This window comes from Seriola lalandi, unplaced genomic scaffold, assembly GCF_002814215.2.
Source record: "Seriola lalandi dorsalis isolate HSWRI2012SDOR001 ecotype SW California unplaced genomic scaffold, Sedor1 jcf7180002054898, whole genome shotgun sequence".
NCBI classification, from domain to species: Eukaryota; Metazoa; Chordata; class Actinopteri; order Carangiformes; family Carangidae; genus Seriola; species Seriola lalandi.
In genome coordinates, this window is record NW_019525450.1 from 6,175,427 (window position 1) to 6,199,482 (window position 24,056).

The 24,056-nt window shown below is 42.8% G+C and overlaps 1 protein-coding gene and 1 long non-coding RNA gene across 6 annotated transcripts in view; one reads left to right on the top strand and one right to left on the bottom strand.

Moving 5' to 3' along the window:
- The window catches only part of chd9 (chromodomain helicase DNA binding protein 9), a 70,635-nt gene extending 47,387 nt beyond the window's left edge, over nucleotides 1–23,248 (bottom strand). For 2 of the 5 annotated variants that reach the window (XM_023429672.2, XM_023429670.2), the window contains exons 1-3: nucleotides 23,115–23,248; nucleotides 17,212–18,915; nucleotides 191–600 (exon numbers count right to left, since the gene is read on the bottom strand). In XM_023429672.2, the coding sequence (XP_023285440.1) occupies nucleotides 191–600; nucleotides 17,212–18,807 (2,006 nt within the window). In that variant the 5' untranslated portion in view covers nucleotides 18,808–18,915; nucleotides 23,115–23,248. Of the gene's footprint in view, nucleotides 1–190; nucleotides 601–2,788; nucleotides 2,968–13,447; nucleotides 13,525–17,211; nucleotides 18,916–23,114 lie in introns of those variants that run through there. The other 3 variants (XM_087180213.1, XM_023429676.2, XM_023429674.2) reach the window with 3 other exon arrangements.
- LOC147817776 (uncharacterized) lies at nucleotides 2,987–5,209 on the top strand. Its single transcript, XR_015438696.1, has 2 exons — nucleotides 2,987–3,483; nucleotides 4,032–5,209. It is a non-coding gene; the product is annotated as an uncharacterized LOC147817776 (long non-coding RNA).
- Nucleotides 23,249–24,056: the final 808 nt, after the last annotated feature.

A 24,056-nucleotide genomic window follows, 5' to 3' on the forward strand; every position in this document is an offset into this window, starting at 1 on the left:
TGTCTGTTTAACACATTAAGAGATCACATTGATCTTGAGGCACCTGTAACATGCATTTGTGTGGCAGTGGTTTAGACTCAGGCTGAACTGAAAGTAATGAGACCAAAGTTCTACTTACTGGATTATTTTTTAACAGCTGATGGTGCATTTCAATGGTTTACAGATAGCAGTAATGGTTGTTACTACATACCCAATCTTGGCCTTCTGCTTGGGCTTGGAGGAGGGTATAATGCAGGCTTTCCTACAAGCCTTCTCTTTGGGCCGTGCCTTTCTGTTTCCTTTGTGCTCGCGGTCACGGTGGGCCTTGTACTGTGAGGAAGAGCTGGGGAAGCTCTCGGGGCTCATGACCCGGGGGATGTTCTTCTCCCCACGCTGCCGGGCCTTTGCAATAGCCTCTGATATTATCCTATTGGCCTTCTCCTGCTTGTCCTGTGGAGTTGAATCCATCTGATGATGCGTCCTCCGCGGCGTCCTCTTCTCCGATGAGGAGCTGGATGAAGACGAAGACGATGAGGAAGAGGAGGAGGACGATGAGCTGCTTTTCACTGGGGGACTGAGGACCCGCACCTGGCTACCGGGACCATTAGCGTTCTTTCGGGGCTAAGAGAGAGGGAGAAATTTTATTTTAAACTCATACTTGGACGCTGTGCAACAGAAGGACCTAGCAACACAGAATATGATATAAAGTTGACATTTGACCTTTAAAGGAGAGCCGATGTTGTTCGAACACAAGTTTAGCAGATTCTTCACGAAAAAAGGAAAACAAACAAACAAAAGAAAATCCGTCATAATTTTGCAGCCAATAAGGTGCCACATGTACAGGTACAGACTTCAACCACCAAGCTACTTTAAGCCAGGTTTTGCATTAAATGCATTCAACTTCTACGGTTGGTGTTTTAGTGTTCACCTGTCTTTACATTTTGTAACGTGTAATTAAGTTAGAATAAACTGCCATAAATAACAAGATTACTATTTATGGCTGCTATGAACATATGAAGCCATTACAGTGTCATACTGCTCAGATAACATGTGACCAAACAAGCAAATCGTCGCTTCACTGTTTCACTTCCATTTCACTGAACAATAAGCAGAGTGTGAATATAATAATCAAATACAAAACGTGGGCTTAAAAGAAATAAAATTCTACAACAACCCCTTTATGAAAATAAAATATACTGTGATACTGCGACGTGACCGCTGCAACTATCACTGGCTCATTCAGAAAAACATAACCTTGTGAAGGCCGTGTGAGCCACTTAGACAGCAGAGCCTGTTGATGTCCCCATCTCAGATGCCAGGAGAGGGGAGTGGACCCGTCTCGCTCTGCATGATGCTCACTTCAACTCTCAGCCTCCTTTCTAACTCGACCAGGAGACCCTCAGCATGAGAAAGGTCAGTGTTTCCTCCAAGAATTCATTTAGATCGGGTGGAGAAGAGTATGAAACTCTGAATCCATGTGACATGAAAACTCTGATCTGAGCCTGATACAAATTAAATTGTTTTAGGTGGAGCAGGTTATTCAAAAGGTAGTGTAAACACTGGCTCAGTGTAGCAGGTTACAGTGAGCCTTGCAGACATAAATAATCCAGCCTGCTTGATACATGATAATATGTGAATAATAGATGGCGTGACTGCGGTTATGCCTACACAAGCGCCTTGTGGTGGGCCTTGAGCCCAACGGAGAGGGAACCCATAAATGGATGACCTAATCTAAAAATGTGTTGCGTATGCCTACATGGCCCAGGCGCGGCTGGTTGCTTTTTTTTCTAGCTAAATAAAGAGAATTAGCTTGAACCTCACCAACAAAGTGGGGGCAGGGAGTTGAATAATCAGCAATTCATTTGGAAGGAAGGGGAGAAAACACACACAAACACACACACACACACACACACACACACACACACAAGAGCTGCATTATGATTTTCACGTGTGCAACGCTGCTGAGGCTATTAGGAAGAAATTTACTGGATCATGCTAGAATGTTCTCATTCATGTTAATGGTAAAAGAAAAAAGAAAAAGAAAAAGAAAGAGGGGGAGGGGTTGAAAGTAATGCTTAAGAGCGGAAGAACATGAGGGCACATGAAAGAGGTAGCATGAGGAAGAAAAAAAAATTAAAACAGGCGTCTATCAGAGAAAGGGAGTGTGAGAGAGAGAGAGTGAGAGAGAGAGAGCGAGAGGGACAAAAAAGATAAAATGCACCAAAAGTGAGAGCACTGCAGCTGTGTAATACATCTATAAATAACTGAAATTACAGCCTGCCAGCACTGCAGTGATTTCAATCTCTCTAGCAGCACGTAGTCCCATGAAAACGGTGGGGACCATTACAGCCCATGAAAAGGTAGAATAAGCTCCATTCGGGCCGGCCAGCTTTCCCTCTCTCTCACCCCCTCATTTCCACATGTAGTGAGCTCTCTGGTGACTGACAGGCTCAACTCATGGAGGACACACACACTCACACACACACACACACACCATATACTGTACATAAACTACAGCGCAGGGCAGCTTGCAGAGAGTTTCACAGGAGGATGGGAAAGCGTTTTATGGAGTGAATAGACAGTGGGGGTGGGGAAAAGAAAACACTGTAAATCTAGTGTGCCTTAGTAAGGTCTAACACAGCAAAGCAAATGAGTACGGAGGGGAGGAAAAAAAAAAGCAGCAATGAGTTCAAGATGGCGGCAGTGCAGCATGAGCCAGTAGCAGAAGAGGTTGTTCAGTTCCTGCCGGCCCCTCCTCCTCCTCCCCCTTGTCCCTCCTCCCTCCCAGCTCTCAGAGCAGCTCACTTACCCTTCCTCTTGGCCTCTTCACTGTAGACATGGTGTTTTTTTTTTCTTCCTCTTTCCTCCCCCTCTCCAACCGGCTAACAAAAGCCTTGCCCTTTCGCCGGGTTTTTTCTCTCTCCGTTGCTCGCTCACGCTTTCTCTTACAAACACACTCACTCTTTCCCTTTCAACAGTCGTTTTCTCTCACTCTTCCTTGAGCTGTGTGTCCCCCCCTCCCCTCCCTCTCTCCTCGTTTGCCTCCCCTCCTCCTCCCCGGTCAGCTCTTCTCCTCAGGCAGTGTGGAGCGCTGGAGCTGTTCGTCTCCTCCTCCCCCAGCGGGCAGGGCTCAAGAGGAGCGCATGGGAGCTCTCTCTCTCTCACCCTCGTTTGTCTCTTCACAGGGTGATGAGGGAGCAGCGTTGTGGGCGGTAGAGGAGGTGCGTGGCAGTCCAGGAAGCTCTCATTCTGATGCTGCGTGCTGCTTTGCTGTCGTCCGGCTTCACCCAAGTCTCCCTCACTCTCTGTGTGTGTGTCAGAGTTGCCTTCCCCTGCCTCCTCTCTCCTCCCCTCTCATTGATTCCTCTTTCCGCCTGCCTTTCGTGTGCGCTCTCTATGACTTTCTGAGCCTTCTCCCTCTTATTTCTCGTTCTTTCTTGATCTTTACGCTCTGCCGTTTCCCTCTGTGCGCTCCTCTTCGTCTTCTTCACCAGCTAGGATAAGGTAGGTTACTCCTTTTATTACACACAAAAACGCTTTTGTGTTAGCTTGCTCGCTTGTTTGGCCGGTTGTTTTTTCCTCCTTTTTCCCACTTGTCTTTTTCCTCGTTCTCCCTCGCTGCCCTCCCCTCTCCCTGGCTGGGGCGTGTATGGCGAGCTCGAGATTCTGGCAGGCAGAGCGGTGGAAAATGAAAGCACAAAGCAGCAAAATGCATCAGCATGAATATTAGAGATGTCGTTAAAACCCAGACTCGTTTTTCTCTCTCTCTCTCTCGCTCACTCACTCGCTCTCTCACTCTCTCTCTCTTTGTAAGGAAGTAGGCCAGCAGATGGTGCTAGCAGTTATTACATTAACTTTCACAACTTAACCCCCAAAGTACTGGATTTCTCCCACACCAAAGATTGTCAACATCGCAGCTTTTTTTGTCCTCATGTAGGTTACTGCCAGTGAGGTGCTGATTTATTTATGGAACAGCATCATCCAAGAGAGCTAGATGAACAAACAGATAAACAAAATCCCAAAGGCTAAAAATGTATTCCTTATACAAACAGCTCACAAAGTTGAAGACATGAAGAAATCAACACAGCAGCGTATAGCAGACTTTCTACTCCCTAACCCTACCGGACACATGCAGCCTTCACTGCACTAGACTAGAGTGGTGAATTCAAGCACTTGTGAGGTCAAGTCCTGGTCACCCAGCTATGACTTCTGGAAAACAAATTCCAAGAGGGGAAACTGGGATGTGTCCAACACATGCAGCTCTTCCCGTGCGCCAGAACAGATCTTGGAGGAACGAGTTGGCCTTTCAGGGGACTCCTGTCAGCAGGATACAGAGGCCATGTGCATCGGCTGGCACATGGTATTGGGAATTATGCAGAGATACACGGCTGGCTTAGAGCCAGGTACAGTGCACTGCACTACTGGGCCAGGCCTGAGTTACTGACAGTTACCCCAGCAGCTTTTAAATCTTTATTTACTGTGAGAAAACAGCTGAACAGGCTTCTTCTCAAACACCCTGTTCACTTTTCATACAGCTGCACACACACACACACACACACACACACACACACAGGCATTTATGAATTGCCAGTTCAACCAGGACTAAGACCCACATAGGCCTACCTGTGGACTAGCACTGGAAGTATGCTTTTAACACCATGTGGTCCTAACACAGTGGATGTGTTTATCAATATAGGGCTAGAATTCATCATTTTGAGTTGGGACAGGTAACGATCAAATTCAATTGAAAAGATTAACACTTTTTAGAACACAATGTGTCAATATGTCTCCTGACAGGTAATGCTGACTACAGGCTGTTTATTTAAAGAAATTAGTAAATATAGCACAACACACACAGCAAGACAACGTCTGGGATCTGACGCAATATCTTAAGAAGCAAAACAAAAATCTTAAAAAGCAAATATCTCCAAGGCACTCTGTTATTTGGTAAATATGAAATGTTCTCAATGTGCTTCTATGAAAAGAGCCTGACCTCCAGACAGGACTTTGAGGTTTTGGGTCATACATGTCCCATAAAATGTAATTTTGTATTGCTTATTTTTGTATAGCTTATCAAATTGTAGCCCCAAACCAAACTACACTATTTGTTATGAGTTTATTCAAGTATGATGTGAAACCAAAGTGAACGTGTATGGGCTACAACACAATATGGCTTTACATTGTATGTTGTACAAATAACCTAAATAAAACTTCTATGCAATTGACCATCTTCAATGGTGTGGACAGCCTTACTCAAAATGTGCATGTGGTGTGTGCATGTGTGTGTAGGGGTTGTGGCTTATAACATCAGAGAAATGAGCACTGCCTACACCCAAGAATGACAGTTGTACTAGGAAATTGTCTCACTTTATCACTGTGGTTTTTGTAGTTTTACATTTTACAGCTTTATATCTCCCACAATAACACAGATGATTGCTGTGTAGGCATAACAATGGCTGTCCTTTCCAAGTATGTGCAGCAGCAGGCATCAGATCCACCTGCCAGGACAGGCCTTGGAGTTTGGACTTTAAAGCAGACCACATGCGTAGTGGGAGCTGAGCAACAGCGTCCTCTCCAAGCTAAACAAATCCACCGTCAGATAATGCCCACCAGGGTACAGGGGCCTGGGGGTGAGCTTTGACTACTCACACATCGACAGTGCAATGGGTGTTAAAACTCTTAAAACAAATTAACTAAAATAGTCTCAAAATAGTCTCTACATATCAGTCACAAACAGTCAAAACGAAAACAAAATCGTGTCCTTCATTACTGCATCTGGTGTAGATGTACATAATGATTCAACCTCTTTCATTTGCAACAAGACAAAATGACCTTTACACTGCTCAGGTGGAAAAATTAATTTTGCTTAAGGAAACATCATGTAACAATTGCCATCTATAATGTAGATAAATCACTACAATAGTTAACAGGCTATTTGATCAGTAAAACAGGCAAGAGGTGACAATGTCTGAATAATATCTTAGCTAGTTAGTTATTTAGTCAAAGACTTAGTTACCATAAATGGCAGTTAGTAATGAAAAAAACGTTATTTCTACAGAAAAATGTTTGTTTGTGTGAGAAACGAGAAGCAAAGGAAGAGAAGAGCACTAGAGAATAACATGCACATGCTTCAACGGTCACATGGCATGAAGCCACAGCTCCTTGGCAACTAAACGGTTAATATGCAAACAAGCCGGGCAGATCTGTATGAAGGGGAGTGGCTTCCTTTAAGGACAGATGAGGGAGGGGATAGGAAGAGGAGGGGAGGGGAGTAGAGGAAGGGGAGGGGAGCAGCAGAGCTGGTGAAAGGAAGCAAGTGAAAAAAAATGTGTGTGTGTGGGGAGAGGTAGGGTGGCTGCAGAGGCACAGGTGTCTGTCTCTGAACACTCCATTACTTCCTCATCAAAGGGCCTGTATTAGTGCACCACTGCTCTCATTTCTTGCCTGTACCACCGTGAGAGTCTCCACTAACTCAACATTAGGGAAATGAGAGCTGAGAACTAGCAATGCACTGACTGGAAATGAAAAGATGGCTAGTGGTGCTTCAGAGTCCACAGCAAGCTATTTCTCTCATACAGAGATGAAATCCATAGCTAACTGGAATCTAATGTCACCCAGTGTTAATGGCAACATTATCCATGGTGCACTAGCTGAAAAAAATGAAGGTTTTTTTTTTTATCTAGTATGCTCTTATGCCACTGTAGATGATGCACAGGTCTGGTTATTGGTTATTTAAGCTTTCAACTTTTAAATGCTTAGCAAAAAAGTGAAAAATACTACTTGATATCACATGACATACCTGATATAGATAATGCTGCTTGCACTGGTGGTTCAACATAGTTGTTAGGGAATATCTGTCCAGTTTTAGAACATTAGCGCACACACCAACCTGTTGTAGTATCCTTGAGCGAGCCATTAAATACACACAAAGTCATGTGAAACTATAATGGATGTTTCATTCATTTTTTCTATCAAATCTTGTTACTTTTCTTTGGCTGATGACATTTTAGTTTGAATTATCTGACACACAGGGCTTGCTTTTCTAATGTCAACAGTAATTCATATAGGCAACCAGAAGTTGGACTTCTTCAGTTTGATCAGTGACTAATAATCCCAAGTGGTTTCAATTAACAATGATAAGAAAGGGATACAAAAAAATCCAAACCTTCATAATTGATAATCAAAATCGTCAGAAACACATGGTCATTTTACTAATTAATTAATTGACTAAGATCTCCTACAATGACGCCATCTTCTCGGAGGCATCAGTTGTAGCATAATAAGAAGTCTTTCAACACAATAGTGCTCTCATCCACCACTTGAGAGGCTGTTTCAACACAGTGTAACACTCACAAATTAACAACTGATCAGCAAAGTAATTTATTCTGGGAGGAAATCTTTAAAATGGATATAAATGATAAAATGCAGTTCCATGCAGACTCCTGAAAGGTGGAAATTCTAAATACGAAAATAAAATATTCAGATGTTGTCAGATATATTTGCATGAGTGGCCCAAACAATCCAATATAAAAAATCAGTACTGAAGCAAAACATTTGTGATCAAAGTGTTTACATGAGAAACAGCTAATTTCTACAACTCTAATAATATATCTAACCAACAAAAACAATGCTTGATAAACAATGTCATTTTCACCCCCAAACTCAGCTGAACCTTTGCTACACTTTCCATACTTCCTTCTCTCTCTGTGATCACTGAAAATAGCCTTGGTCCATAGTGTTTCTCAAAGAAATAAAAACATCACAGATCTCCTACTTATGGCTTCATTAATGAAACCGATTGTTAAGTTTAGTTGCCAAAAAAAAAAAAAAAAAAAAAAAAAAAAAGATTAGGCTTGTCTAATTAGGCCTACAGCTACAGGCCAGTTTGCAGCCACACTGGAGTGTGAGGCAGCAGCAGGGTTGATAAATGAAAGGAGACATGATGCACAGCAATGCTTCCTCAACCGATTAAATACAGCACCATGCATTAATGATCTTTTATTCAGGGCTGAGAGTAACAGTAGCAAGGCTGAGCATGGTGCCCTCTAGAGGAGCTGCTGGAAGTCTAACAGTGTTCTAACAGAGTGTTGTTACTACAGTCTGGCCTGCTCTACTGTGACCAGACAGCCGTACTGAGCCAGACAGAAGCAGTGAGAAACAGGGGAGCACAAGCTCACAGTACAAAGAGTGAACACTTCAGCTGCAGTATCATTGTAAGAAAAATTGCGTTTTTATAATTTCTTCACATTTATTTATCACGGTGGATATAAAGTCATACAGAAACAATACTTTGCTCCGGGGTGCTACCCTCCATCCTCTATTGTTGGCCACTATCACACAAGTGGGGATTTACTCCCCTGCTGCCATGCTCAAAGGTGCCTAGTCAGCAGTTTGCGCAAAGTTTAGTCAAGTCTGATAACTGTACTGGCCCCAGACGATACAACAATGCTAGCAGTTTTCAATTCCTTGTGTGTGGGTGTGTGTGCCTGTGTACTCACACTAATCTTTACACCAGGTTAATTCTGAGCCAATACAGCAATTAATGCACTAGATAAAATTAACTCTCTGGTCCAGCTATAGCAGGGACATGCGTTGCTACAGTAGCCCTTTTGCATTCCCATGCAACTCCCTTCCAACAGCCTTTAACAAAGACAGCCTATTAGCTCACTATTATGCAGTCAGCTAAATGACTTGAATTGAAGTTCAGCACAGACAGTCACTCCTGCTGCTGATAAAAAGATTTTTGAGTGCAAACAGGTCCATGTGAAGTGTTATAGGAACAGCATGTTGGACCTGGTCCTAATCTGGTTTGGACAGATCTGAACACTAGGGGGTGACTGTGAGGACAGGCAGCAAGAATGCAAGGTAAAGAGAAAAGCAGTCTGCCATCATCTTTCTGTGAGGTGACTGTCATATCTGAATCAGTTTATTAAAATATACCAGAGTAGTTTTCTAAATTTCACTGAAAGCCACCTGAAAATACAAAAGGGAAGTTGACTGGAGTATGAACAACCCACAATAATGTGACAAGCAGTGATATTAATATTAACCAGCATTTGGGACTGTTTAAGTTATTTCACATACTGTCAATGACAGTACAAAACCTGTAGAGCTAACAAGTTACTCATCATGTTTCTCAGATTTCCAGATGATGAAAATGTGTATTCAGCACCTGAGAACCAGTTTGTATCATGAGTTAACATTTCAAATTGTTGCTTCTCCTCAACTGGCTGCTAAGTGAACAAACAGAAGCTTCACCTTTGCTGAATATTACTGACCATTTCAACTGCCAAATCCATATGTGCTGCCACTAAGTGGTGTTTATGAAATCACTGAATTCAAGTGTAAAATTTCAGATATATGAAGAAAATATCAGATATATGAATGGTAGCCTTCTAAAACTGGCATTCACTAAATTTGTGGAGGCCTTTCAAATCTTATTTTCAACTAACAGTTTTGACTTGGGTTTGAGAGTTGTGCAGAATACAGAGTATAATCTAAGATTGGCTCTGTGTCAATCAGGCCCAATAACTGAGAAGAGCAGGCAGTGATTCTAACTAGGGCATCTGCCCTCTCAGAGGGCAGTCGCTAAGCAAGATTTAAGATGATATTTTAAGGGCTAGCACTGTGTGCATGCACTAGCGAGCATGAGCCAAAGTGAAAGCAAGAGGCCATCCATCCATCCACAGAGGGAAACCCTTCACAATTAATAGCTGACTCCCAGATTTTATATACCAGCAGCGCCATTGTGGATCCTTTCCTATCCAAACACACTTTAACACTCAAAAAGCAGGTCTCTTTTAGGTTAGATAAAATATTAGCACACTTAATACAAATGCAAAATCTGTAAAGCTATCACACACTGACAGCTGTTACCTGAGTGTCAGTTAAAGCTGAACCAGAATCCAGTAAATTATGATGATTTTATAAACTGCTCCATGTTGTAATAAACTGAAATTATCCTTTAAAATAACTATGGGGTCTCCACAACCACAGATCTGTACAAATCAAAAGATACCGTATTCAACAGTATTTGTTTGTTCCTTTAAAGTGAGGCTCCAGTAACTTGGACTTGAAAGCAGCACAGGTGGCTTCCAAAGAAATGGCAGTTTTGCAGGTGCTGTATAATTCATGTTCCCCAGAGGAATGAAATATGATTTGCATATTGAACCGCAAAAGGTTTTCATGTATTTTACATGATGCATCACAAACAAAATTGTGAAGCTTCTTCTTTAAGCCTGTTTTTTAACAGTGGTTGTTCTGAGTTGCTCTCTGAATCAGAGATGGCACAGCAAGGCAGGCACCAGGCAGTGAAGTGAAGCTGAACTGTGCAAAACAAGCCGGATGATGCCATTCATTAATGGGAACATCGGTGCAAACCGAAGAGTGGAGCTGAGAGGAGGTCCCTCAGGATGTGAAAGAGAGAGAGAGCTAGACAGAGACAGAGAGGGAGGGATGAGGTAGAGGGGAATTCAGCAAGGGGCTTACTGCCAGACCTTTACAACTCCTTCATTATTGAAGCAGTGCAAAGGGAGAGTAGGGCCAATGCCTGTGTAAAGAGGAACACACACAGAGGCAGCTACGTACATCCGCGCACAAGCAAGACAGAGCGGGTGTGTAGTCGACCTGCAGCCTTCAGGAATTGATGAAGTATAGGGATTTTTTTCCCTCCTCTGAATTCTACCTCCTGCTTAGTTCGAGGCAGGTGTCTGTGGAGTCAGTCTCTGCTGGAATGGTAAAGGCCAGGCACACAGACTGTCTTCCACCACAAAAGAGAAGATTATTTACTGGATCACCTCGACCATTTAAGTATATTCATTTATAAGTATATGATCAAATACATGCAGAAAATCCACAAGGGTTGAGTTGTGTGACTCTGAAGCAAAGCTGCATCGATGAAACAGAAATCAGATTATGCAGGCTTTACCATTTTGCTGAAAAACATGGGCAAAACATGTGCAAGGAGTTAGATTATTATGAAAAGTTCAGTGTCAGAATTTGATTATATCAGACACTGTAGTCTACGACAGTTTGATGTTAAAAAGCAAGCTGTCAGAGGCAGGCTGGATTGTTTCAGTATCTTCAGCATTTTATCCAATTGTGGCTGTAAATATGATAAAATAAATGAAAAGTAGTGACAATCAGAGTGACTGCCTGGCTGTGAGAGAGAGCAGACAAAGAGCAGCAAGTGATGACAAGGATATGACTTGATGAAAAACAAAGAAAAGTTAATGTTCACAAAGCAACTGCACTTAAAAGCATGACCAGAAAATAATCCTGTTAATTTCTGTCAATAAAAGTCAATGGATGAAGACAAAAAGACCAGTGGCTGTATCAAACCGCAGATATACATGGCACTGTAGAAACCTGTCTCTCTTTTTTAAACTGACCATTTTTACCCATACTTATAGTCTCAGTTCTCCAGGAAACCATTTAGGTCACTAACATTTCATGTTAAGGGATGATTGCAGGAGAAGGAAGAGAAAACCGCCGGTGGGTGTGAGAAGAATAACGTTTGTGCCAGCATTTGTTTAAAGTTATATTTTAGTGTATTTCCATACATTTTAAAACTTCACAACTTCAGCACTGCACCTTAAGTACAAAAATATAGAACCCATTTTATTTTGAAAAATACAACCATTCGGTCGCACACCATTAAAAGGTTTTAGGGGCATGCATTTTTTTCAACACAAAAAACTATTTTTTCTTTTTTTATATCTTTGAAATCACACCCAGGCTGTTAAAGCTGATTTCAAACAATGACATTTTTCAGTTATACATCAATTAAAATGTAAGTTTGACTGGCAGTTTGGACACTAAACAGATGAGGCGTTTCAAAAATGTCTGCTAAACCAACAATTATATACAATTGATAGCGACACAGAGCATATCATGGATTCTTTTGGTTTGTATCTGATTTGTTGTATCTACATCTAAAGAGTCTTGTATCAGTTTCCTGTTATTTCCTGTTAAGGTGACTGTTCATTTTGCAAAAAATTAGGTTAAAAAGAAAAACATAAAAAATCTGTCGGCTTTCAAAAACGACTACATGTTCTTTCTCACTAAGGGTACAAAGGTAAATTAGTTTCATACAATTGCCATCTCAAACAATCATCTAAATCTTTCACTCGTATGAATAATTTTCCACACAGCAAAGTGGAGACACTTTGAACTATAAACATGTTTGCATAGTAAAAAGCTGAATCAAGGTAAAAGGGACTACACTGGTTTTGGTAAAGCTGGTGGTGTGTGCTAATACTGCTAATGTTTAGGAGTCTAGCCACATTTTACTCCCCCAAGTCAAGGAAACCTGGACATTATCAGGAATACCAAGATGGTTATAACACTGTATGAGACTGTATGAGAACCATTTTTGCAATATATTACAATGGAAAACACAAGAAAGAAATTTGTAAACTACTTTTTAAGCACTGGGTAAATTAAAATATATCCTTACATGCCATTCAAGAAATTTTGTCAACCACAAAATATTTTTGAACCTCTACAACCAAAATAATTTTTTTTATCCTTGTTTATTTAGAAGTTACCTTTTTGTGAACCTGTATGGCGATACTGTAGCTTGTCTCAATACACAATGAGTAATGATAGATTAATGGTGTATCAGTTTCACCAATGAACTTTCTTCTTCAAAAATGAACAGTGAATTGAAGTCAAGAATTGAGTCAATTGTCCTGTCAACAGAAATCATGTGTTGTAAAATACACACATAACACTCAATAAACAAAGTCTCATCTTACAACGCTGGAGTCCATGGCAACTAGCTAATGACTTCCTAATGACACAAACCTGTTTGCTGAACTTACAAATCAGTAACCAGTCAGCCAACCGTCGTCTCTGTGGACAGCATGACCGACATTAACTTCTGTCAAAGTCAAACTGTAGCAAAGACAACCATGTATCAGCTGGAACAGAAGGACAGACCTAATGGAGTCCCACTAACTTTAACTAGCCTTACTATAGCTAGTTTTATTCAAACTTTATTTGATATTAAGATGTTTTATTACACGATTCTCACAGACAGTCTCTTCCTCCTACCACAACCACTGTGCCAGTTATAAACACAAGGGCAAAGAGGTCATTACCATTTCATGCCTTTCCAATTTCCTCTCTTGCACCCTACACTGTGGCTAATTTACAAGTGGTTTTCATGTGGTCTTCCTCAAACTCAGGTCTTTGTCTGCTCATAGACACTGTGGTTGTCTAAGCTCCCAGCTTCCCCCTCTCTGCCAGTCAAAGGTTAACACAAGTTCAAGGAGGCTGCCAAACGTCACAACCAAAAAAGCTCACATTCCAGTCACAAACACACACAAAAAAACCCTCCACATTTGACCACTGAGCAAACACTCACCCATCCATCACCCCTGAAAAATACTCAAAGCCATTTAATCCATAGAGAAGGAGGCAAGAGAAAGAAGGAAAGGAAGACAAACAGAATAAAAGAGCATACTTTAAATTCAGACCTACTGTGCAGTTTGGGCTGGCAGCGTTCCCACATGCTCCTGACACAGTCAATCCAAGTAAAACTCCCTCCTCCCTCTCCTCTCCTCTCTCAGCTCCTCCCCCGCCTCCTCCTCCTTCTCCACAGAGCCCTCCCCTTCCGCCCACAGCAAAGACCGCCTGACTTCCTGTTTACCTCTGACCCTTAGTTATCCTCTGTCCCGCCCTTATCTGGCAGGCCTCCAAAACAGACAGGCAAATGAGGCCGGATGCAAACACATAGAACACTTGACAGAGCGAGCAAGAGAGGGCGGGGGCAAGAGTGGGGGTGGGGGGGTGTTGTGTATAGATGTTGGGGGAGGTAATCAGGGAAAGTGTGTGAATGAGACAGCCTATCACCATGTGACCACAGAAGCAGCAGGTTTCCCAGAGATGTGTGTGTGTGTTCAAAATGTGCGTGTGTGCGTGTTTGTGTGTGGGGCATGGTGGGTGGTGGGGTGAGTGCTGGGGTGATGCATGGTGTCAGGTTTCAGGGCTGATTATGGCATTGCCTGCACAGTCTGTTCGGCTGGTAGGCTAGGAGTTATATAAACTTCACAGAGGTCAGGAAGCAACAAAGCTAGCATGTCACACTGACGCAGCAAGCACACATATACCCTAACTTGCTTGCTGGCAACACAGCTCTGGGGCCATGGCAGGGTAGAGAGGGGTGAGCAGCGACACCCAGTCAGATAATGAATCTAAGCCAGCGATGTAGGCAGGCACAGAGGAGGCACCTGGTCAGTGTCAGTACCAGGGGGCCTGCAGTGGCTACAGCAGTCCAGGCCATCAGACTTTCATCTGATGAAAATTACAAGCAGCAGAGTTAAGGAACAGGGCAAAAATTTGCAAAGCTGATCATTAAGTATTCAAGTATCATGACAATGAAATAAGGGCTACGGATCTGCCAGAATAGATTAAAATGCAGTGAGACTGATATGGCATCCCATGGTAAAAACCTGATTCCACGAGAGATTCCAAGAGAGACTAAACAGCAACTACGAAAAACTGACAACTGTTAATTTTTCCAGGACTAGTCTGTTTTTAAATTTACTTATCTGCAGAATCAAATCACTAATACACTCATGTCAAAAAAACTGGAAGCAGTTGTAAAGACGTGTAACTGTAGACCAGCTGCATAACACGGACTTTAGTGTAATCAGCGGTTGAAGTTCATCTAAACATGTTCTCTGGTTTCTCGATTTCTCCTGCTGACCCTGTTTTGTGTGTGCACAGAAAGGACACAGATTGATGGCGAATTGATGATGGCTCTTTTGGTGCCAAAGGGTGGGACTGAAATCAGGGTGGCAGACACCCTCTTTCAGTTTGACTACACTAGGGAGGGGTGTTTTGAATGTGCTGATGTTGCCCCACAAATCTCAAAAACCAGTTTCCTTCTTGCCTTTGGGAAATAGTTTAATCTGTAACCATATGTAGGTCTATCAAATCCATATTCAGACACATTAAGATCAAGAGTATAAAAAACCACAATTGGATGTCCAAGGTTGAAATCCCACTATGCACAACCATAATTAAACAACTGCAATATGTACAATATAATACAGTACATTTTCTGGAAATCCAATTGAGAAACTATTTACGATCAAGATGAAATGAGAAGATGGAAAATCTATTTCTGGCTGATCTATATCTCACAACCATTTTGTTTGCCACTTTAACATGCAGAGAGATCTCAAAGATGTCAGTCTTGCGCTCCTAACTAGTCACAGCAAAAAGACTGACTGCTGACTCACATGAGTACACGTAAGCATTTCAGAGTGGCATGCAGCTCAGATGGGTCTCACTGGAGTGCTTGATGCCTGCAAGCTTGAACTACTTCCTCAGAGAAAACCCATAACAGTGAAATGAAATGATGAAATGATTAATGGGACAGACGAGAGTTCTACACACATCTGTTCATTTGAATTTAGATCCATTGCAACAGGGCCCGAGACATTATTTTTACTCAATTTAACCTCTGAATACAGCAACCTGGGACAACTATTCAATCTTGAACCCCGGGTGCTCATCACAGCTGCAGCTGACCATTACAACCATTGGAAATCCTAATTAGACACATTCACTGTGGGGGAGTGAAGAGTGGGCAGCTATCCCCTGATGCCTTGCCTGTTCAGCAAACACACTATCAGCAGGCTCTTCACACATCAGTGCACATGAATAGCACAGTCAGCCTGTAAGCATCAACACAGGGCTGGATGTTGACACAGACAGGGAGAGGCTCATGCGTATGGCTGTGGTTCACAGCCCAATTCAATCAAGGACCTTTGCAGATGGGCAAATAGCCTGTGTGGATGAGCTCTGGTTTAGGCAGACCACCAGTTTTGTTGTCACCTGCTGCCTGTTGGGGGAAAGTTGAGGCAGTAGTCAACACACAGGTTGTGTTTTGGCTCATGGGCATAGGTTTGGTTTCAAACTATTACTGTAAAATTGTCGATAATCTGTTGGACACACTAGAAAAGGGTTGGTAAGAGAATGTAATGTCATGAAAACATGAAAAACATACATGCTTTAATGGAAGAAAAGTGTGAATTATTAACATGTGCATGTGTCTAGTTTGAGATAATCTGTTTCGGCTGCTTACAAATAAATGTTTACCATACATTGTTTCTGTAATAACAATGCTGAAATATAACACAAATGTTACCAAAAAGCAACACATGGATGTGAGTGTGCAGAACACGATGAAACGTCTGCTGCTTTGGCTGCTGGTCATGTGTCACTCGTGGGCCAGGAGGCTGTGTGGATGCTGCTAAGTTACCAGCCAACTGAGGTCCAGGAACCGCCTGAAGCCTGTTACAGCCAGCTAATGCATTCTCGCAACCTCCCCCTTCGCTTCTTTTCTCACTCTCATGCTCTTCCTCTCTGTCTCTTTCCCTCCTTTTTCCATGAACTACTGCTTTCTCCATCTCCCAAACCCCCTCCCCCTCCCTCAAGTGCTTACCACTCTCCTTCACCACGCTCTTTTCCACCCGCCCACTCTCTCACACGTGCACATGCACTCATACACACACAGACACACAGAAGACTGTGGCAGCTACCACAACAGCGTGCAACCTCCCCCACACTATTGAGGCAGTGTGCAAGTGCCTCTGGCTTGCCCTGACCCACATCTTGATATAGCCCTAAGTATGCTTACAGCTAAGTCCTGAAGACACTCCTGCCACTCTTAGCCTAATCAGTCCTGACCTGCTGTCAGCGCACTGAGCAGGCCAGGCTGGACAGACCATTATCATTTTCAGAGGGCTTTCAAATGGCTCTAGGTACCGCCTCTCCACCTTCCCCCACTCCACCACTGATTGCAGGTCTCCTACTAGACAAGCACATGCTCTATCTGGGATAGTTAGTTAAACATTACATGAGAAACTGAATTCTCTGCCATGATATACTGGGAAAAACACATAAATTCTCTTAATGTCAGCAAAGAAATGTTCAGTTAGTACAGCAAACATTAAGCACTTATAACATCTAATTTCTTCAATTAATGTCAACTTATTAACCTTCACTCCCCTCTCTTCTCCTAAGTATTCTAAACTGAGTAGAAATAGGGGTGAATGACAGCATGCACACTGTTCATATAAATTAGAATCTCAGGACAAAGAGCATATTACATTCAAGGGGTTACTCTGCTACAGTATGGCTAAAATATTCAGCCATGCTTGTGCAATACTAAAAACCAAAAAATGAAGCAAATACTTTTTTGTAACAATGTATTACCTTCTCTTCCTTGTAATCAACAGGTGGTGGTTTCCTGTGCTCATGTCCCCCCTCCATGCTGGAATTGGCCCAGGAACAGTTGGAGTCATCCTGTTGGCTGAGAGCAGCCTCCAGCTGGGGCAGTAGGTCAGGGAGGAGGTCAGGGGGCTGTAGTCCCTCCAAGTCTCCATCCTGAGCGTCTGATGTCAGGAGACTATCTCCCAAAGCCTGGTATCCATTAGTGTTGATGGCCCCGCAGCTCTGGGGCTGCTCAGAAGGCAGCTGGCTGGTCATGCTGGGGTAGCAGCTCATAGACTCACCAAACATCTCAGATGACCTGCAGTTTACCTGGGTTTCTCTGGAACAACGTAGGGCCCGAAAAGGACATTCTTCTGCCTGGCTAACTGGGATCCTTGTGTGCTGCTGACTCATAACACTGGTGGATGGAAACTGACATAATGGCCCTGAGAGCTCAGGCACTGTGGAAGTGAGGGGTGCAGTGGCGGTGGGCCCAGATACTGAGGCTGAGGACAAAGACTGCTGATTGAGACTGGGTATTTCTGGCTCTCCAGGGTAAGCAGGGTACTGAGCTTGTTGGTAAGCAGTGGCAGAACTGACTGAGCATGTGGGCAGGGAGTGAACCATAGATGATGAATGTATGGAGAAGGGCAGGTTAGGGTCTTCTGGCCCTGATCCAGAGAAGGCTTGGCCTCCCCTCGTCAACTGGTACCTACCATGCTGCTGCTGATGTGGTTGTAAGCAAGTCCCACTCAAAGAAGCATTCTGACTATCTAAATAAGACTTACTTGGCAAAGCCCTTGATTGGAACCTTGGTCCTCCTACAGTTAGTTGGTGCTGAACCCGCTGCTGACTATGATGAACTGGCTGTTGGCTCTGACCTCCCTGGTGAAATGAAAAATTGTGATGTTGCTGTTGCTGCAGGGACATAGTCTGCGTGTTGATTTGTTGGTGCTGGCGCTGGTTTAACAGCTGTTGCTGATGACTTTGCTGTTGTTGTAGCTGCTGCTGCTGCCGCATTCTGTGCTGCTGCTCCTGTTGTTGACGATGACAGGGGTGGTGTTGTTGCTGTTGTATTTGTTGTTGTCTGACATGAAGTTGCTGGTTGTGCAGTGGCTGTTGCTGATGACAAAGCTGTTGTCGCTGATGTTGCTGCTGTTGTTGAGCTATGGGGTGGTACATGTTCCCATTCTGGTCTTGGTTGCCCCACATTGGACTGCTACTGTTACAGAACAGACCATTGGACTGAGGTACTTGGCTCATGGCGGCATTGTGGTACTGGCCATGTTGCTCTGGCATCATGCCACTGCCTACACCACCTGTGCCCCCAGGACCAGAAAATGCCTGCCCCGTAGGATTCTGTGCTTTAATGTCAATGTAGTGATCTATCTGCTGACTGTAAGTGGGCATGACTTGTTGGGTAGAAACTGGTGGCATTATGTCTTGGTGCTTCCCTGGCCCTAAAGGCTCCACTTGGAGGGGTTCAAAGTCAGCACTGAGGTTTAGCTCATCCACAAGTGATGGTGCTGAGGGAAACTCATCCTCATCCAGTCCTTCCAAACCTCCAACAAAGAGGCTGGGATCGTCAAAGAAGTCCATGGCAGAGCCTTGAGGGTAACTGGAACCTTTGGAACACCACTGGATCCAAGCTGGTCCCAATGAGCCTCACTTTCTACAGAGCTACAGCATGTCCATTATATTGTGTCCCTGTCCAAAAACAAAGAAAAAAAATTTAAATACAACATCAATATCAGAAGATGAAGAGTACATGATGTATCATCTAAATAAAGATTAGAAGATCAGTTTGCAAACACACTTCAAGCTACTCATTAGGGTAATCCGGTAGAAACTCCACCACACAAACACACAAATGAATCATTATCAGTCTGTGCTGATATGACAATTTATCAAGTACTTCTTTCACACCATATCTTTTTTTATCATCCATTTCTTCATTGATAGAATTGCATTAAATTCCACACAGTGTCAAAAAAAAAAAAAGCTTTCAAAAGGCAGGTAATGGTTAGGTCAGAAGGGTCTGGGAGAAATTTGGTACTGTCAATTATCTATCAGCACTGCCTTTCATGTGTGTAGCAAAGCAGCTGGTGCAAACCAACCGCCAGCCACCAGCAGGTGCCTCTTCCTGTACCCCTTCCCCTTTAACACACACATACACACAAACGCACCTCAACCCCCCACCCCCACAACCAATGAAGCTGCCTGCCCTGCCACTGCAGAATGTGTGGGAGGTGCAGACAGCTGATAGAATTTCAACAGCTAGGGACAGAGGCAGATGAGGCCCTTTGAGTGTGTGTGCATGTGTGTGTGTTCTGCAACCACAGACCAGCGGAAGATGACAGCAGCTAACCCAGGTCAGTCATTATATGCTGACTTGCTGTGCACACAGGCACACAGAAACACAAATAAGCATAGACATTTCCCTGGTGTCTCAGTCTAACTTGTAGGGTTACTTAAATTGTTTTCACTGATCATAGCACATTTGAAATAACTATTGATACATCATTTAGAAAGTGTTTTTTTGGGGTTTTTTTTATGTATTATTCTCCTTCTTACACTAGGTGTTGCTTGTGGTGTTTGTATCCAAAACTACAGCAGCCTAAACTCCTGCATTTGTGATTTTGAGTCATGGGCCAAATAAATCAACGACGACTAACAATGAAAGCACGTAATGAAATTCACACGTGGTCAGAAATGTTGTACTTCTTGTGGCCAATTCATGGAAGTGGCTAAACATCCTCAAATCCCAACTTGAGGTTCACCATTAATGTATTTGTACAGTCTGAATTCATTTGAATTTGAAATTTCAAACATTGTCAGGATTGTCATATTTAACAAACATAAGCAACATGCTTTAGCTGTTACACTAAAATGTGATTCGTGGGTAAGGGCAGGTTATTGAGACTACATGATTCTAATTGCCAACTTTTCAAAATTTAGAGTAAGTTATTAATGTAATCATTAAATTCGGCCTGTAGCCTGTTTGGCCCATACCAAACAAATACACCAATATTATCCATCTGTATCACTATTGGTTCCATTGTTTTCATTTCCATTCAGTCATTATCTACACCTGTTTATCTTTGTGAGGTTTTCGGGGGCTGGAGCCTATCACAGCTGACATTGGGTGAGGGGCAGGGTAATCCTGGACAGGTTGCCAGTCAATCATAGGGCTGACACAAAAAGAAAACCCATTCACACTCACAATGACAACTACAGGCAACTCTAGTTGCCAGTTAACCTAACTTGCATATGTTGTGTGTGGACTGTGTGAGGAAACCAAAGCACCTAAAGAAAGTCTGCACAGCCGAAGGGAGAATATTTGAACTCCACCAAGGCCCCAGTAGGTGTTGGCAGGTTAGATCCCAGAACCTTCTGCTGACCACTGAGTCAACATGGTGTCCTGTTTCCATACCCGTTATTCTGTGGTTGATTCGCAGGTTGTGAGTAGATTCATGCAGTCTACAGCATGTGAAATAATTAATGCTTTTGAGTCTCTTTTCAAACCTGTGGTATGTCATATCACATATCTAATAAGTCAAAGAGCACATGCCTTTTCTACATGAGCTAAGGTGTTATTAGACTTTTGAGAATATATTCTCTTTATTTTAATCTAATCATTTACACTAACTCATTTTTAGTGATGGCCAGAAATTCTCTAAGGACCAGGGACAAAGCACTGTGCTTGACACTTAGTTCACACCTGACATTAATTAATTTGCAGCATTAAGTTTTATTTCCAGTGCTTCATCCCTAATGTAGTAAAGTAATTTAAGTTATTAAAAACATGAAGCCTCAACCAAACTTAAATCATAAACTGAGTAAAGAGAAGTAGAACGCTGTAACATCACTGCACCCAGTTCCTGCTATAGCTCACTGTCATGCAAACAGGTATGTACTATACTCATTATCACTCTCCCTGACAATCACCACCAACAGGTCCCAATAAAAATCTGTCCACACAGGCATGAAACCATTCCTGTTTTCAGTTAAGGTTGTGCTTCCAGTTTCACGTTCACCCCAATGCTTTGTTTACTATCCTGTTTATTAGGGAATCATGTGACTGCCCTACAATGTGGCATTCCTGCTTGCCCATATTCACAGGCAACATAATGATGATTTCACTCACACTCTGTCAACAAGCAAAATGGGAGGCATGTGAAATCACACAATAGTGCATTAGAGGAAAATGTGCATAATGGCAAGTATCTGAGCAATTTAAGAACAATAGAAAATTACAACTACCAATCATAATCAAGTGATAATTACACCATCTCTAACTCTAGTAAAGGGCTTTCCTATCTAAAGAGTTTTTTTTTCCTGTACTCAGGTTCCTGAAGATATTTATACTTACTTGCAATAATCACTTGGGCTGACACTTTTGGGGTTTGTGCCAAGCAACTGACAATGTATTTCTGTCTTTTCATCTAGGGAACACAAAAACGTATGTCATGAAAATTCAACTAATTTGTCTTGATTGAAATGATTTCCAACACTTATTTGAGAGATATTCTCTGGTTGGTGACATTCAAAGTAAGTCTGAGGCACAGCTGCACACAAGTTGAAAGCTGATGTAAAGAAAACAGTCCACTCAAGCTGGATTTACAACAGTAAATTGGTGGTGATGCAGCATTTACCATATGTAAACTGTAAAAGTGTAATATGTTTAAAAAATGATACACGATTATATCATATTTGCCATGTGCTCTGAATCAATACAGCATATTCCTGAGCCTGCTAGCCAAGCCCCTGCTAACAAACCCCCCTGTGTAGTCCAAAAGCACACACCAGACCCCTCAGCCTCTGCCGACTTCCAGCTGTTTCCTTCAATATCGTGACGCTATAAGCACCATCCAGGCACGTGCAACTCGGGCCTGATATCAACATGAACTGTGTACACATAAGTGTCCGGAGGTCGCCATTGAAGCCAGCTGGGACTGATGTCACATAAATGGCCACTCCACACAGCACGAAACCCACCAGCAGTAACGAAAATAAACATAACATTTGCTAAAACATTACCTGTAGACGAAAATGCGAAAAGTTAGCCATGTTGGCGTAAGTAAGCAAGTGTTGCTGTGACCGCAAGCGCATTTCATTTAGTAGGAGACTCTTAAAGTGTTTTAACTGGTGCTACATGGTTACAATCGTACCATGTAAAACTGAGAAACACGTCCGTCTTGTCTTCACATTTTTGATAAGAAGTCTTACTTTGATGAAATAGACCCCGGGCTCACCACTGAAGTAAGCAGCATCCTTTTCATCTTCACCATGTAATGGCTTCAACTCCTGCGAGCACGCTGTTTGATAAGCCGATGAGGCGGCAATGTGTTGCGCCACTTAATGCACAACTACTCGCCAACAAAATGAATGCGCGTGGGACATTTGCGTTTAAATTTAAAATGTTAGCCCCGGGTTATTGAGATAAGTCACATGTGCCCCAAGCCAAACCTCCACTTTGGAAGTCACAGGATTCAAAAGGTGTCGTCACTGTCGTGACGCTTCCTCACTGAAGAAGAAGAGGACGAGGTGGAGGAGGGGGAAGAGGCCGGAGATGGATGGAGAGGTCGACAGTGATGGTGTCCATGTTAATACGACTACTCCGAGTCGCGCACGTTTTCATTTAGCCGGCAAACTGTTAGAAAGTACGATGGCATTTGCTTTTTTATATGCCAAATTACGGGAAACAAATACGAACAAGTATGGCAGGATAAGTCTTCTATAAACCGGGAAGATACACACTCAGCAAGGCGGTGTGTCATCAGACAGCTGAGGCGAGCCTTACTGACTGACTGTCAGAAATTTGACAGCTCCTATCCTCAATGAAACGGAACCCCTCGAGTGTAAATCATCCCTCAAAAATCATCAAAAGATGTGTTATTTCTTACCTGAAAAGAACCCTAAAGCGCAACTCCGGGCGTCAATGTAGAGAGAGTGTTATCGGCGAAGTTGTGACTGTGTTGTTAGTTGTACTCCTGCTGGCGACCACGGCACAGCGGCTCTACCGCTGGTGCTGACGTGACTGTGATAACACCACATTTGCATATTAGTGACCTCCTCTGTGATTGGACCACTAACAATTTGCCACAATGTCACATTTCAGTGCAAGATAAAACACCGGTTGTCACTGTATCAGTACTTTCGGTACAGTGTCGCCCCCACTCAGTGCCGGAAAGCTTCTGGTTAAATCGTGTATTCATTTGTAAAGTCCCTATGTTGACAGAGTGCATAAGATGGCCGCGTTCAAGCCAGAGCCAATCCGGAGAGGTTTTACTTTAGCACATGGAGCGGAGTCTCTTCTCAATGCAAACGTGATATGAGTGGGAGTGCTATTCCTCACTGTGGGTACATACCGACCTCTGGTGGCTGATTCAAGGACATACTGCCTTTAAATTACGATATTCCATTTTGGACTACATAACTATCGTCCTATATACTGCTCTCAGTCAGAGACAAAAATGTATGACATTTTTAATCTCTTATGGCACACATGAATAATACATTTACATTTGTTCATTTGGCAGATGCTTTTATCCAAAATGATTTACAAGTGAGTGACAACATTAAAGCCTCAGTGCAGTAAGAAACTTTGGTGTAAGTACTAAGTACTACATCTATTCAATAAGTGTATAATAAAACTATAATGTCCCAATTATGTCATTGACCCTAGGTACCATGCAAGGGCTCTTCAGGGTATGTCCCTCTATTCGCAATTAATTTATATTCCTATAATGAAAATAAGCCAGTGATTGAGATGTAATATCTTTCTGTGATGTTGTCTGTGTAGGATAATATAGAACCTAAGTGAGCATAACTATTGGCTACCAGCA